The sequence below is a fragment of the Mchenga conophoros genome, linkage group LG14 (genome assembly GCF_057382185.1).
Source record: "Mchenga conophoros isolate Kocher_MC1m ecotype Shallow Benthic linkage group LG14, M_conophoros_male_GT1.1, whole genome shotgun sequence".
NCBI lineage: Eukaryota > Metazoa > Chordata > Actinopteri > Cichliformes > Cichlidae > Mchenga > Mchenga conophoros.
The window spans coordinates 31,536,557-31,551,186 of record NC_140539.1 but is presented as its reverse complement, the minus strand read 5'-3'; the positions used below and the strand labels follow the sequence as shown (position 1 = coordinate 31,551,186).

The following is a 14,630-nucleotide window of genomic DNA, read 5'->3' as shown; positions in this document are numbered from 1 at the left end:
TTTCAGATGCAATTTGGCAAACCCGAGCTGTACTTTCATATAGATGCTCAAACTTGTTGACGATCAATTAATCAAGTACAGTTCATTAACAGCAAGTAGCTGCTACTTCCCTTCTTAATTCCTAAGAAGGCAGTAAGGATGTAAACCCCCCAAACAACAATACATTACTACAAGAATCAACCAGTTTCTCAACCCTGAAGGTGTTTGTCTTTAAATGCAAAAACAGACCCACAGACCAAAACTGCTAGAATAAAATTCTGAATTTATTTAACACTGAATGCAGGAACCTCACAGAAACAAGTATAAAATTGTAAAACATTGTGAAGTGACATGATTTCAATATTTACTTTCCCCATTTTATGAGGCCAACAAGTCTACAAAAAACCCTAAAAAAATGTGTTATATACACACAGAACCTTAACATCTACATTCAGTCAATTGAAAAGCTGTAGCGTGTTTGTCATCACACAGTGGTATGTATCTAGATTAAATTAACACGCAGTGCCTGGGTATCAATCATAGCCAGTTCCTCATCATTCACCCATTCATCCTCCCCTAGTGAGTCAGCGGGTTTGTGAGATGGTGTCTGTACAGTTTTTAAAGTGCTTGGTGTCACAGACCTCCGAGGTGGGTTGAATGTCTTATTTACACATGGAGAAGCCACTGAGCCCAGATGGGAAAGAGGTGGCGGAGACGGGATACGAGACAGATAGTCCAGTGCTCTCCTTCTTTTCAGGCTTTTGGGATCTTTTTCTGCTGAAGATGTTGGTGTAGGAGACTTCCTGCTGACAGGTGTGACGGATCCAAGGTTTCTGCCTGGCTTCTGAGAAATCACCTGTATAAAAAGACACAATCAAGATGATGGGCTTAGAACTGATATATTACTAGATGACATTATGTTATAACAGATATACTGAAAAACACCAGATACCACAGCATGAAGTTAAACTCACACTTGACTTTATGTCTTGTCTTCTGTCTGTTAGAGAAGCTGGTGTTTGTCTTTGGAGAGCTGGAGAGGAGCTGTAGCTACGGCCATTTGATCTGACTAATTCTGAAAGCTTCTCTTCAGCAGTTACAAAGAAGTTCTCCTGACACTGAAAAGAAAAGTGATGAAAATGTTAACATTTTATTGCATTCAAATAAGTCTGAGATGAAGATAAACAAGAAAAAAAAATATGTTAGTACACTACTTTATTACATTTTCTACAAAACAATTTTTAGTACTGAGGAGATTAGCACTTTTGCTGTGAGAGAGCAGTTTCTGAAGAATATCAGCAGCTTTTAAGGTTTTGATTTTAGCATCTTACCTGGACCAGAGTTTTAAGCTGGCTGAAAGATTCCTGTAGATGAACCTCTTTAGGATTTGTAGAAAAACTTGTCAGATCTCCAGCATACACAACAGGCGTGGGATGCATTGACTGACCTCTGAGCTGGAGGTTGCTCAGAGCCAATATGACGCGTGGTTTTAACACGTCTTCTAGACCAGTCTGAGACAAGCTGCTGAAACAGCGAACTTTCACAAAATTCAGTTTCTCATCAGCCAAATAAAATGCAGGAGATGAACCTGTGTTCAAAAGAAGACGACTTTTCAGCTAACTTGATGCGAGCAGTTGTAAGAAAAGCAAGTGATAAAACAAAAAACAAAAAAACACCTACCCTTTCCATCTACAACATTGATGACATATCCTGCTAGATCAATTTCTCCACACAGTGGCTCAAAATCTGGATTTTGAAGATTCAAAAAATTTGTGCAAACTCTTGGTTGGAAGTATGTTGACAACCATTCATGTGATGCCTGAATGGAAACATTACAAAAGTTTCAATGACATGTTTAATTTATAAACGGTAAAAAAAAAAAATTCACATGTGCTAAAGGGAGTTTGTTTCCTACAGTACCTGTAGCTCTTGAAATTGTGTTTTCTTTGTCCCAGTGAGCTGAACAGGTTCGATACAGCTACGTTTCTTTCCATCTGAAGTGGTGAGGTTATAGACTTTGAATCGACAGCCTTCCTTTAGTAAAGACTGTAGATCTGAGGAAGGTCGCCAAAGATTCAGCTGGTAAACTGAAACCAAGATTAAAACAAAAAAAAGTTAAAACAACGTAGTTCGCAAGTTACAGTAATTATAAAAAAAAAAAAGAGTCAAACAAGAAGACAAATGAAGACACACCCCTGCCGGGTTGCTCCATGGAGTCGGCAATGCAGAGTCTCCACACGGGTGTAACCTCTCGTTTGGGGCAGTTCATTTCATTCTCCTCTGCTTCCAGAGCACGGTGATATCGATCCTGCAGTTCAGCCTGCTTCTTCTCCATCAGAGAGCGTCTGTAGGTATGAAGGACCTCCAACTGGTGTGCACTCAAATGAGCCTAAGAGGGGAAAAATAATATACTAAAACCCTTCACAGCTGAAATTAGGCCAACAATCTGTAAAGCAAATGTTTTACTACCTCAAGGTAAGCCGGATCATCTCCCACTGCTTCATACAGCTCTTCTCCATCCTGCAGATTTGCAATTTCTTGATGACTGATTGTTTTTCTTCGCCGCTGTGGTTTGATACTCCCTAAAGATAAAAGCTTATAAAAAACTTATCGAATTTCAGACTGTAGCAGCTTGTTCAACTTGTTGTAAACCTGATCCTTACCCTTTTCTTCATTTTCAAATTCAGATTGAATCTTGGCAAATAAGATTTCCATTGCTTTTTGTTTGTGACTGTTGTATCGTCTCGCCTCCTTCTCTTCTGCACGTGAAGAACGGAATACAACACTGCCATCTGGCTTCCTCTCCATCCACTGAGAAATACATATTAGACAGAGTTAAAAAGGATAAAACCCAAATCTGACTAACAGTGATTATATATCAGTGCACACCTGCATGGGATAGCTTCTCAGTACAACAATGTCAACAGATCCTACTGGACCTCCATTGCTATACAAACAGGAGATTGGAAGGAGGAATGGCCGAGGATCCTTGTGAAATCCTAGCTTAGCATCCCATCGTGCAGGTCTGCAGCTATTGGCACAGATCTAAACACATGAAGCGGAAGTAAGACACCTTCTTTTCTGGTTGTGTTGTGTAGAGATAAAAGTTGTGGTCTCTGTCTTAGACTACCTTTAACATCAGAGATTCAGGCGCCTCCAGAGGGGAGCAAGCATCTTGTGATCCGACCAGCTGAGCCCCATGGATGATCAACTTGCCCCCGACAGTCAGTCGACCTTTGTGAACCATTGCAGTCAAAGGTTCATCCAGCTGAGCTTTAATGGCATACCAACCATCTGTCAGCCAAATGAGTGCAGCTGAAGTTTCAACCTTTGCATCTGCACTGTGAGGGGTTTTGGTGTCATTGTGACTCTGTGTTTTTGGGGAGTGACCCCTGGAGATGATATCGCAAACACAGAGAACCAGGGTTTTGGCTGCCGTGTCATCCTTTTCCATGATCTTTCTCAGAGCTGGCCTGCGGCTGTGGTCCACCTCTACATCATATCTGACATAAACAGAATATGTTTTAGAAAAAATCAATGAATACATTAAATTGAGTCAATAATTACCTAGCAGCTATTTTGCTAGGTAGATGCCAACATTTGTATCCCACATTTAACATTATCCCATTGTATTCAGCATAATTAGCTAAAAGTGTAATTCACTGCAAAGTCTATATTTTCAACATTTATTTTGCCTGTAAAATACCGTACAAAATGGCAGTTAGAAAAGCATAACAACACTTATTTGTCAACAAGATATGCAAATTAAAAAGTGACCTACAACTGCATAAATATCTGAGCAAGCTTTAGTTGCACATACCTGTACTTAAGTTGGAGGAGAATCTGCTCGGGTGTGAGACACCGGCTGCCCACTATTTCTGGAAAAGATTTTTCCATAGAGGCCTGCTTCCACACAATCCATCTGTAGTGATTGTACACCCATGCTTCACTGATCAATTTAGGATCCACACCCGGGGTGTCACATAAAGCTCTGTGGGCATATAAGGACGAGATATTTAGTATATTAAGCTTATATTTTATTGCTAAACCTGATTACTCCAATTCATTTAACACAAAGTGTGATTCAGTAATACCTATAAAACTCTTCTTTCCCCGCAGTCCCATCATTGCTGGGGACCAGCCATCCTCCATCAGCAAGCTGAACTCCACCTTCATCTGTAAAGGCTTCCAGTTTGATGAACTGCAGCAGGCTGAAGCGGAAAGATTCTGCATTCTCACTAGTGATATCGGAAACATATTTTTGGACTCCATATCCATAAAGCTGAAAAATAAAAACAAGTACATTTGTGTCTCACAGTCTGTGTTTAACACCAAAACAAACAAATCAAAGTATGCTTAAAAATGCTAAAAAACCCAGTGACAGTTACAGCCTTGCCTTTTTTGGGGTGTATCTTCCTGGGATCTTTCCATTCACTGCAGCTTTTAGTGGGATCCTAGTTACTCCTGATGTTTTTTTAAGATACAAGCTCCCTGGAAGAGGTCGAATGTTCTGGCGCTTCTTCTTCCTGAGCCTCATGTCTTGTATATCCTGTGCCAGCTCAGTGTTCTGAAGATTCTGATATACATCTGCAAACGGATTTTTTTTAAACTGTCACAAAGAAACTTTTACACTGATGTACCTCAAACTGTTTACTGCACCTTGTCTTCTTGAACATGTGCCATCTACACCTGATGTCTCTCCAACAGCACTGACAGACCTGAAGTCAACAGGTAAGCTTTGATTATTCATATCGTCACTTCGAGCTGCAGCCACAGCAGTTCCATCCGCAGCGCCTTGTGTTTTTTTAGTGGGCGGCACAAAACACTTGCTGTTAGATGACATTACAAACGGTTTTTGGTGTTTGTCTTCCCCCTCATGCGCTTTACAGGAACTCTCTTCAACAATAGTTCTTTGTTTTTTGAATGGAGGAACAAAGGCTGAAGGTATTCTTATGCTATCCTTGAGCACCATAGTCTTATGGGTTTCTGTCTTTGCATTTCTGACAAATGGAGGAACAAATGCTGATGTCTTGTAATGTGCCGATTTGCTCCTGGGGTCTCCTGTCATTGAGTTCTGTATTTGTGTCTTTTGGAATCTAGTTTCCACATAGGTTTTTCCACTGTTGCAGAAAAGAAAAGAAAGGACATATCAGAAAAAGCTTATAACTTTGTTAACCTGTTTGAAAACATGGTGCTTCAACAGGAACATACCTGTGCGGCCGAGTAATGTTTGGATAAAGGGAGGTGCTGTATTTAAAAACTCCCCTGTCCTTCATTAAACCTTATTTAGGGATAAATACAAATAGTTATTTAATGAATAACACAAAATAAACAGTTCTCAGAAAACGTGCCATAGTGCTAACAATTTACCATTGGAACAACTTTTGACTGGGTAGAGAGTTGAAGCTTTTGGATCCACGAGACTCCTGTCAAACTCTTCCAGTAACCGTCTTTTTAGGGGAGGCTGACCTAAATAGTTAGAAGGCTATTATTCTCAAAGCAGAGCTGTGGCTTAAAGTTAATTATGATCAGGCATGTTTACTCATCTGAAAACAATGGTTTCATGTCATAAAGTATCATTTAACTTTTCTAAAAAAAAAAAAAAAAAAGAAAATTCCAAATAGTAAGCAATACAGCTTAATCTTAAATTGCAAGAAATGTATTAATGCAATTTGCTTGAAAAACATCAATAAATTAATTAAATAAGTTTTGAAAATAGCAGCACAGTTTCAATAAAAATATTACACTTAAACTCTGAGTAGCAATGCAGGTACCTACCATTCATTTCTGTGTCTTCCACTGATCTTTTCCCTCTTCTCTTTTCACTCTCTTCACACCCATTGGCACTTGTGTTATGTTGTAGTGGCATATTTTCTAAAGTCATGAAGAGATTGTGTTCAGCCAGACCTTCATCTTCTAGCAAAGCTTTAGTACAGTCCAGAGCTTCCTGGGCAAGAAATTTTTGCTGGGTCTCTGTGCAACCAGTAAGGTTAAGTGACTGAAAGTTAAGAACTGAAGACTCATTTGGTTTTAAAACTTTAGACTCCTTGGTGCTGCTCTCCTCATTTATTTCATAGTCCAGCAGACACTGCATTTCCTCTTCAGGGCAATCATGCAGAGTGCCTGCCCCAGATGGTGTTATGGTGTCTTCCTGAAACTTAAATGCATCTTTAGCTGCCTTGTTATTGACAGACGTACAACCATGTCCTCTTAAATTTTCAACTTTTAGGTCAGACTCTTGCAAGGAGGGCACGGATTCAACTACAAGAGAGGCAGTTCCCTTGGTAGACATGTACTTGTCAGAGGCTGTTGTGAGGTTTGAACCCGAAGGTCCTTCCACATCTTCTACTTTTGACAGATTTGGCATAGGATCGTCTTGTGGGCTTGTTGAAAATAATAGGGAATCATGACATTCCCCATCATCAAATTCTTTGAAAAGACTGGTTGCTTTCAAAAGACTTTTTTTGGACACTTGGACTTTAACTCCCCCTGCAGTGCTGAAACCACAATGTGTTTCCTCTCGATTGTGAGCATCAATTTTCTTATCGTTCTTTCTTGTGTGTGCAACAGCTGGGGTGTCTCTGCTCTGACTAATATCACTGAAAAGAGCTTTCGCCTTCTGCATGGCCTCTGATGAAAGTGCAACAGGCTTACCACTGGCTGCAAGAAAACCACTACTCCTGAATGGTGGACCATGAGCCGAAATCTTGCCCCGTGGTGCTGTTATACTGATTTTATCCTCAACTCCTTCACATTCACTTAGAAGGGTTTTGGCTCTCTTCAGAGCTTTAGATGAAACAGCGACTCCTTTTCCACTTGCTGTCTGAAATCCAACACTTTGTTGGGGCCAAGTGTTTTTTTGTTTCATGTGTTCATTTGTGACTTCAGTACATCCATTTCCTGAGTCCTTAGAAATGTCACTGATAGACAATGTATTATGTTTTACTGAAATTCCATAGTTAATATCCATATTGCAATCTTTAGTAAAACCATCTTCCACTTGCATTGCCTTTTTTGAAACAGAGTCATCAGCTTCCTTCAAAAGATGTTTTGCTTTCAGAAGGTTTTGCTCTGAAACATTAACTTTTTCTCCTCCTACAGTTTTGGAGCTACATTGCATTTTCTGTGTGTTTTCACCGTAGTCATATTTCTTGTGACTATTCTTTGCATGTGGAATCTCTGCACTGATACTTATATCACCAAAGAGAGCTTTCGCCCTCTGAAGGGCCTCAGAGGAAAATGCTACAGGCTTTCCACTTGCAGCACGAAATCCACCATTCTGAGGAAGTGAGTCATGAACTGGAATCTTGGAACATGAAGGGTTTATACCAATTTTATCCTCCATTTCATTACATTCACCCAACAGAGATCTTGCTTTCCTTAGAGCTTCAGATGCAATGGTAACTCCTTTTCCACTCGCTGTTTGTAGCAACAAAGTGTCATTTTTTTGTTCCGCTTGTTTGTCTTTGTCCTCAGTGTATCTTTTCTCAGACTCTACAGAAAAGCCCAAAGTCGCCTTTTGCTGTAGTCTGGTTTCTGGAAGGTTTTTCTCATCACTCCCTGTTCCAACCATAGGTGCTATACTTTTGTGTTTTGCTGAAATGCCATTGCTAACATCCATATCACAGTCTTCTGCCATTTGCATTGCTTTTGTTAAAACAGAATCATCTAAGACCTTCAAAAGATGTTTTGCATTCAAAAGATCTTTCTGTGATACATGAACCTTTTTTCCGCCTGCAGTTTTGAAACCGCTCTGCATTTTTGCCATAGGTTCACAATTGTCATGGTTTCTGTCACTGTTCTTTGCATGTGGGCTCTCTGCACTGGAAATTATATCACTGAAGAGAGTTTTAGCCTTCTGAAGGGCCTCAGATGAAAGTGCCACAGGCTTTCCACTGGCTGCAAGAAATCTACCATTCTCTGGGACTGGAGTCTTTGAACATGATGGCTTTCCACTTCTATCACCCAATTCATCAAATTCACCCAACAGGGATTTTGCTTTCTTGAGGGCTTCAGATGAAATAGCAAGTCCTTTTCCGCTCGCTGTCTGAAACCCACCACTTTGTAGTGGGAAACTGGCTTCTTTTTTTTTTAGCTGTTTGTTTTTGTCTTCAGTGCATCCGCTTCCAGACTTTACAAAAATTTTTATACTCTGTGTGTGTGGAACAACTGGACTCTCTGTACTGGAAATGTTATCACTGAAAAGAGCCTTCTGAAGGGCTTCGGATGAAAGTGTCAAAGCCTTTCCACTGGCTGCATGAAATCCACCACTTGTGGGGAGTGGGCTGTAAACTGAAGTCTTCAAATGTGACTGATTAACATTGATTTTAGTGTTCTCTTCATCACATTGCTCCAACAGGGATGTTGCTCTCTTAAGGGCTTCAGATGAAATGGAAACTCCCTTTCCATTTACTGGACCAAATCCACCACTTTGTAGTGGCAAACTGTCTTTTTGTTTCACTTGTTTATTTGCAGACTCTACAGAAATGTTTGAAGTCATCCCTTGATCTGGTCTAATTCCTAAGTCACTGCCACTTCCACTTGTATGCATAATATTTTCACCATTGTTAACATCTATATCACAGTCTACTCTCTCTTGCATAGCGTTTGTTAAAACAGAATCTTCAAAGTCCTTTAAAATTTGCTTCTCTGAGACATGGACGTTTTCTCCCTCTGCGGTCAAACCACTCTGCATTTTGTCTGGATGTTCACAATTGTCATTTTTCTTGTCACCGTTCTTTGGGTAAGGACCAGCTGGGCTGTCTGCAATGAAACTGATGTCACTGAAAAGTGCTTTGGCCTTCTGAAGGGCCTTGGAGGAAAATGCTATTTTCTTTCCACTGGCTGCAAGAAATCCTACATTGCTGGGTGGTGGGCCATATACTGGAATCTTGTAATGTGATGGTTTTGCATTGATTTTATGATACACTGTATCAGATTCACTCAACGGGCATTTTGCTTTCTTGTGAGCTGTGGATGAAATTGAAACTCCTTTCCCAGTGGCTGTGTCAAATCCACTTGTTTTAGGAATAGATTCTTTATTTTGAGCAGTGAACTGTGCTGCTCTTAAAACATTTTCTTTTTGGCTTATTTTTTTGCTTGTGTCTTCAAGTGAATAAGTGTCATTCAGAAGACATTTAGCCTTTTTCATTGCATCAGCTGACACGGATACTTTCCTCCCACTGGCTGTACAGAATCCATCACCACTGCTCAATTCACTGATGGCAGAGGAATCAATACTCTTTAATGCTGGGCATGGTAGAAGCTTTGAAGTGGAAAATGAGTTTTCATGGAAAGAAACTGGATTTTTAAATTCCAGCACAGTGTTACAACCAACACGTTCCACTTCTATATCATCAGGATGTGGCCTACTTAGTCCAGTGTTTACATTCTCAAACTCTGTGTCTACAATGGCATGTTCCTCAGAAATGGTAATGGCATCCATTTTGCAGTTTTCAAAACTTTTCGTAGTATCTTTATCTTGCATGTCTCTGGCCTGTTTCAATGCAGAGACAGGCTGTTTGGTGTTGGAAAAACAACTCCAAGTTTTCTCTTCAACGTGGCAGTCGTCTTTGAGAGTGAACTTGAAATCAGCTGTGGCCGTTTCAGAATCTACATTGCACATCTTTTTGGTTTTTGCATCAGTCTCAGCAGCCTGTTTGTGTGATATATTCAGATCTGACACATTAATTTCTAAATCAGCAAATAAAGCTCTAGCTTTGCTTAGACATGTTTTTGAAACTCTTAAAGCATTCCCTCCTGCAGTCTTAAAGGTAACACCAAGCATTAAAGGATTCGGTTTCTCCATCTTGCTTGCGTCACCGTGCTCAGCTCTGTTAAGACTTTTTTGCTTCTTTGATATAAGCCAATTATTTCTTCCAGGAATGTCTTCTGAAGAGGAAAGCACCTCTCCAGCAGAGATATTTTCTCTTTTTACAGAACTCGACACTGATACACCGGTGGATTTATCAGTGATGTTTGATGTCCCACCATTTGCTTTTTCATCTACCACACAGGTCATTTTGTCAGGCATGGCAGTTATTGCCAAGTGCTTTTCAGCATCTGAACTAAAGCTGTCATCAAAATCTATGCCTGCAAGAAAATCAGGATCAAGGTCTTTGTCAGTCTTCTCTAGAAAGCAGGCTTTTTCTTGAAAAGGCTGTTTTACTTCTGCACCTCTGAACTGTGTAAATTCAAACTGGCTATCTGCTTCTTCCAAGAGAGTGCACAGTTCTGTCACATCAGCTTTTTGTGAAGCTGTTAAGTGGCAGCTGCCACCCTCAAATATTTCACTTACAGAAGGTTGCTGATTTGATACAGAAACTGTGCTTGTCATGGATCCATTGCTCTGGCTATTTTTAAGTTTCGTGGCACTGTTGCATTTGGTGGGCTGATCGCCATCTCTTTCTTCAAAGAGATGCCTTGCCTTCTCCAGGTTGGCCAAGGAAATTTGTATACCTTTATTTGAAGCCGTTTTGAATCCTGATGCATGAGCGGGTGGAAGAGAAATGTTTGTCTTCTCTAGCAGTCTGCCACGAACCTCACCATTTTGTGGAATGCAGTTAAGGCCATCATCAGTTCCTTTTAGACTGCTTGGCAGTTGTGATACTGTGCTCTCCTTGTCCAACTGACCTTCTCTTTCGCCATCTATAGTCTGTCTTTCCAGGAGCTGGGATTTTTCATTTCCTCTCTGCGTAGATGGAAAAGGAGTAGTCCTGTGAATATCAGTTTTTGATCCAGTGTTCTCTGAGAAAGGAACAATACAAGAAGAAGCAGTGTGAGTGATATCTGCAACAGCAGACTGGAAACCACTGTCACTTATGGTGCCTTCATTGGTGGAATAATTTTGATTAGTGGTAGACGTATGTCCTGTGTTACTGATGCTGTTATAGTCATGGTGAAGGCTTGCTTGAATTGTTTGATGCTTAGCTTTTTTCATGGCCAACAGACAGGCTGAAGGTGAGAAGTGGTCTTGATCTTCTGCAACTCCTTTAGTCGGTCTACCAGAGTCTGAAATTTGGCTGAAGTCTTGTGCAAAATCTTTGTGAAGCTGTGACATGTCAAGATCCTGGACTTTTTCTTGCACAGATGAAGGCAAATTTTCCAAAGTACATTTTTCTTCTGCATTCTTCTCATTACTGCAGCAGCTTGCTTCATCTGGGGCATCTTGTGACTGCTTACTACTCAGTTCTGGTCCTAAAAGAAAGCATGGTGATAAAAAACAAAAGTTTTCAGTCATTATAGAAAACAAAAAAAAAACACTTCTATTTTAACAGAAAAATATACATATATTTTTAATAATTAAATATGTTACCAGTATCTGGAATTACTGATGATGTGTTCATCTTCTGAAAGTTAGTTTCATTTTCTTTAACTTTTGGCTTCAAAGTCTCAACAGTGTAAATAAATTTTCTTTTTTTCCTAATTAATCCAGTGTCTGTGATTTTTATAGGTGGCCTGACAAGCTGTCTAGAATCAAAGTCAGGCTGCAGTTCTGTTAAAATATTATTTTCTGCAGTACAAGGGGGAATTTCAGATAAATTCAATGGAGACCATTGGCTGATTCCAGTGCTTCCATTTTTTGCCGGTGGGGATGATGGAACGGTGCTATGTTCTTCATCAGCTTTGTGCTCTTCATTACACTGGTTTGTTTTTGAGATATCTGTAGAGCTGCAGTCATGTTCACTTAATTTGAATTGCTTCCGTCTGATTCTGTCAGGTTTCACTTTTCTCAGTGCTGAACTACTGTTGGCGAGGAAAGTGGATGAAGCATTTTGAAATTCATCAGGAGCACTGGCCATTTTGCCATCTCCATTAGCACCCCGTAGTATCTGTTGCCAAATACCCTCATTCTGCATTAATAAAGTCTGGGAGGAAACAACTTCAGGCAAAACAGCATCTGTTGATGACAGAGCAACAATCAGCATGTCAGCCAAAATTGTTGGGAGCCATAGTTAGTTCACAAATATTCACCATTTCAGTTAATGTGATACTAAAAAAAGAGAAGTCAGTACCGTGGTTATCAGTAGTTATATTATCATTTTTAGGTGGTGCTACCACAATTCTGGAAGGATTTGAAAGAGAAGGGAAAAGCTTCCGTACAAACTGGAAAAGGTAAGAGGACAAAACACTTTGTCAGCAGAAATCTGAAATGTTGCACCTCTTTGCTTGTAATATGTCAAAAAGAGTAATACAATAAGAACAATTTCTGATTCTGATTTCTAGTAACACATAAAATCATAAATTCAACCATTCTTAACATGTTACAATTTCAGAATATCCATTTAAAGAATGTGAATACAGCAGGACCAGAAATTCAACATTGAGTGATATTCATCAAAATAATAGATAAAGATAGGTTTGCTGTATATTTGTGCTGGACTGAGTACTCACAACAACACTTTTGTCTGCAGAAACACTCACTGGACAGGGACTCTCATCAACTTTAGCTGCAAGATTAAAAGGAGACAAAAAATTAATGAACATATAACCTTTTCAGTTGTTTAAAATGAGCGAGTCTGCTATTGGCTTACACAAAATCAGGGTAGATGGAACAGGGGGTGGTGTATTCAAAGAACTGGTCCATGAAATATCAGGGTTAATCTGTGCACCAAGACTTTCAGAAATATGCTTGGCATAGCTCATCTGTATCATTAAAAACAAAAATCAAAACAAAAACAAAGATAGGTACATTTAATTTTATTCACTCTTCTACATTCAAATACTATCAGAAAAATATTAATCATTGGATATGCTATACGTACTGGAGATTTATGCGGGGTATCAAGTGGATCTGTAAATATGGTAGAAGTAAGCAAATTAAGCAGTGATGATTAAGTCTTGGCTTCTGTATGCAATTCATGTAAATGAGACTAAGATTATATTTAACCTCACCAAAATTGTCCTGATTCTGAGGTTGGATTTCCTCATATTCTGTATCAGGAACCCTAAAAAAGTCAAAACATACATTAAAAACAGCCAATAGCTGGAAAAACATAAAAAGCCAAGCTGTTGTTGTAAAATTATCATGAAAATAGCTCCCTCCCAACCCCCCCCCCCACAAAATAAGGCAGTTTTTCAGTATGCTTTATTAAAATCAGTTATTGTTGTTCCTGTTGTGATTTAATTACACAACTACTTAAATTATTTAATCACTTAAAAAACAAAACAAACCCCCCCCCCCATACCATTCACAAAAATGGCAGTATATATAGCAACTCTGAATTTAAACAATGATAATTCATTGTTGCACTCACCCCTTTTTTGAGATCCGAAACACATATGGACTTTGTGTTTCCATCCATGGCAATGTATCATTTTCTAAGAAGTATCACAGAGAAACAATATTTTTAGATTTAATCTAAGAATAAGTAGGTTACAGCAGCTTCTTGATTGCAATTAAATCAAAACAGAAACCTATATTTTTATTTAGCAAGTGTTTAAATAACATGTTGGAGATTTACAGTATAAATAAGTAACAATCTGAATGAATTACCTTGTGTAGTAGAGAACGACTGCTCATCCACAATTTCAGGTAACACAATTCGACTGTGTCTGAAAACTTTAGGAGTAGAAAACAGCTGACTGTCTACTGCAGTTTTGTCTAAAGGGGTTTTAAAATGTCCCTCCTGATTGGCACAGAGCTCATCTTGATCAGAGCCGCTACCCTCATTCGCTGACGTTTGAGCAGTCAGTATGTCAAACCAGTTGTGATCCAGTGGTCCCAGTTCTAAAATGTTCATAATGGGTAAGAACTCATCATTAAGTCGACAAGCCACAAACCGATTTAGAGGGGAAAGGTAAATCTGTACAATGCATTTCTACTTGTAATATTCAGAATACAACTGTTTTTGCGGGCGTCTGATTAAAAAGTACCGATGACCAAAATCACAGCTTTTTGATGTTGCATAGGTTTTCCTACCTTTCCAGATTTCATCTTTGAATGTCTCGTACATGTTTTTTAAGGGCAAATCCATTCCACTGACTGCACTGTACTACAGCTTGATACCTGAGAATGTGAATGTAACATAACTTGAATGAAAAAGCAGAAAGGTTTCCCGAGTTTCAGAACAAAGTTGTGGTGTACATTTACTAGGGCAGTCACACTACAACGTAGCCGGTATTCAACTACATTACCTAAAAACTACCGTGACAGCGAAACTGTTTGGGCAACAATGAGTAACGTTAGCTTACGTTTGTTTTAGATAAGCAAAAAAACTTTACGGAGAAACATTTTATTTTACACTGACAGCCTATCGTTGTCAAATTTGGGGGCGCCCACAAAAAGTGAATTTAACGTTTTTCAGACTTACCATGACGACGTTCAAGAGTGTGCACTTTCATGTCGCGATATATCTCGTAATATAATGATGTAAAGACACAATAAAACTAAAAATACGATGCAAAGGGGATAGCCAAGAAAAACTCGGCCTGCTAGCTAGCACGTTCACGCGACAAAAACAAACCTCGCGCGTCGCGCACCGGAACTCAAGGGCACTTCAAAATAAAAGACCGCTTGAATTTTTAACCCTTGATATTCCTAATAACACGAATGCTACTGATACTACTACACTACTAACAACAACAATAATAATAATCTAATTGAATTATTTAGTAAGCAGTCGTTAAACTTTTGACTTTATATGATACTA

General features: G+C 39.3%; 1 protein-coding gene across 1 annotated transcript; it reads right to left on the bottom strand.

Moving 5' to 3' along the window:
* Nucleotides 1-197: 197 nt before the first annotated feature.
* Nucleotides 198-14,422, bottom strand: brca2 (BRCA2 DNA repair associated). The gene is made up of 27 exons (XM_085243931.1): nt 14,292-14,422; nt 13,901-13,987; nt 13,475-13,708; nt 13,236-13,299; nt 12,874-12,926; nt 12,744-12,772; nt 12,513-12,624; nt 12,373-12,428; nt 11,994-12,084; nt 11,294-11,878; nt 5,758-11,175; nt 5,350-5,448; nt 5,191-5,260; nt 4,639-5,099; nt 4,376-4,566; nt 4,074-4,261; nt 3,800-3,970; nt 3,110-3,482; nt 2,869-3,024; nt 2,643-2,790; nt 2,449-2,561; nt 2,173-2,368; nt 1,900-2,066; nt 1,660-1,798; nt 1,311-1,567; nt 954-1,097; nt 198-835 (listed from the first exon to the last, which is right to left on the bottom strand). The coding sequence occupies exons 2-27, from the start codon at nt 13,953-13,955 to the stop codon at nt 482-484; spliced, it is 9,924 nt and encodes a 3,307-aa protein (XP_085100057.1). The 5' UTR covers nt 13,956-13,987; nt 14,292-14,422; the 3' UTR covers nt 198-481.
* Between the last annotated feature and the right edge of the window lie 208 nt (nt 14,423-14,630).

Coding starts and splice junctions, on each gene's coding strand:
- brca2 (XM_085243931.1), bottom strand. CDS start 13,955: ATGGATTTGCCCTTAAAAAACATGTACGAGACATTCAAAGATGAAATC. Junction 13,300..13,474: donor GTCGTTCTCTACTACACAAG/GTAATTCATTCA, acceptor GATACTTCTTAG/AAAATGATACATTGCCATGG. Junction 1,098..1,310: donor AGCTTAAAACTCTGGTCCAG/GTAAGATGCTAA, acceptor TTTTCTTTTCAG/TGTCAGGAGAACTTCTTTGT.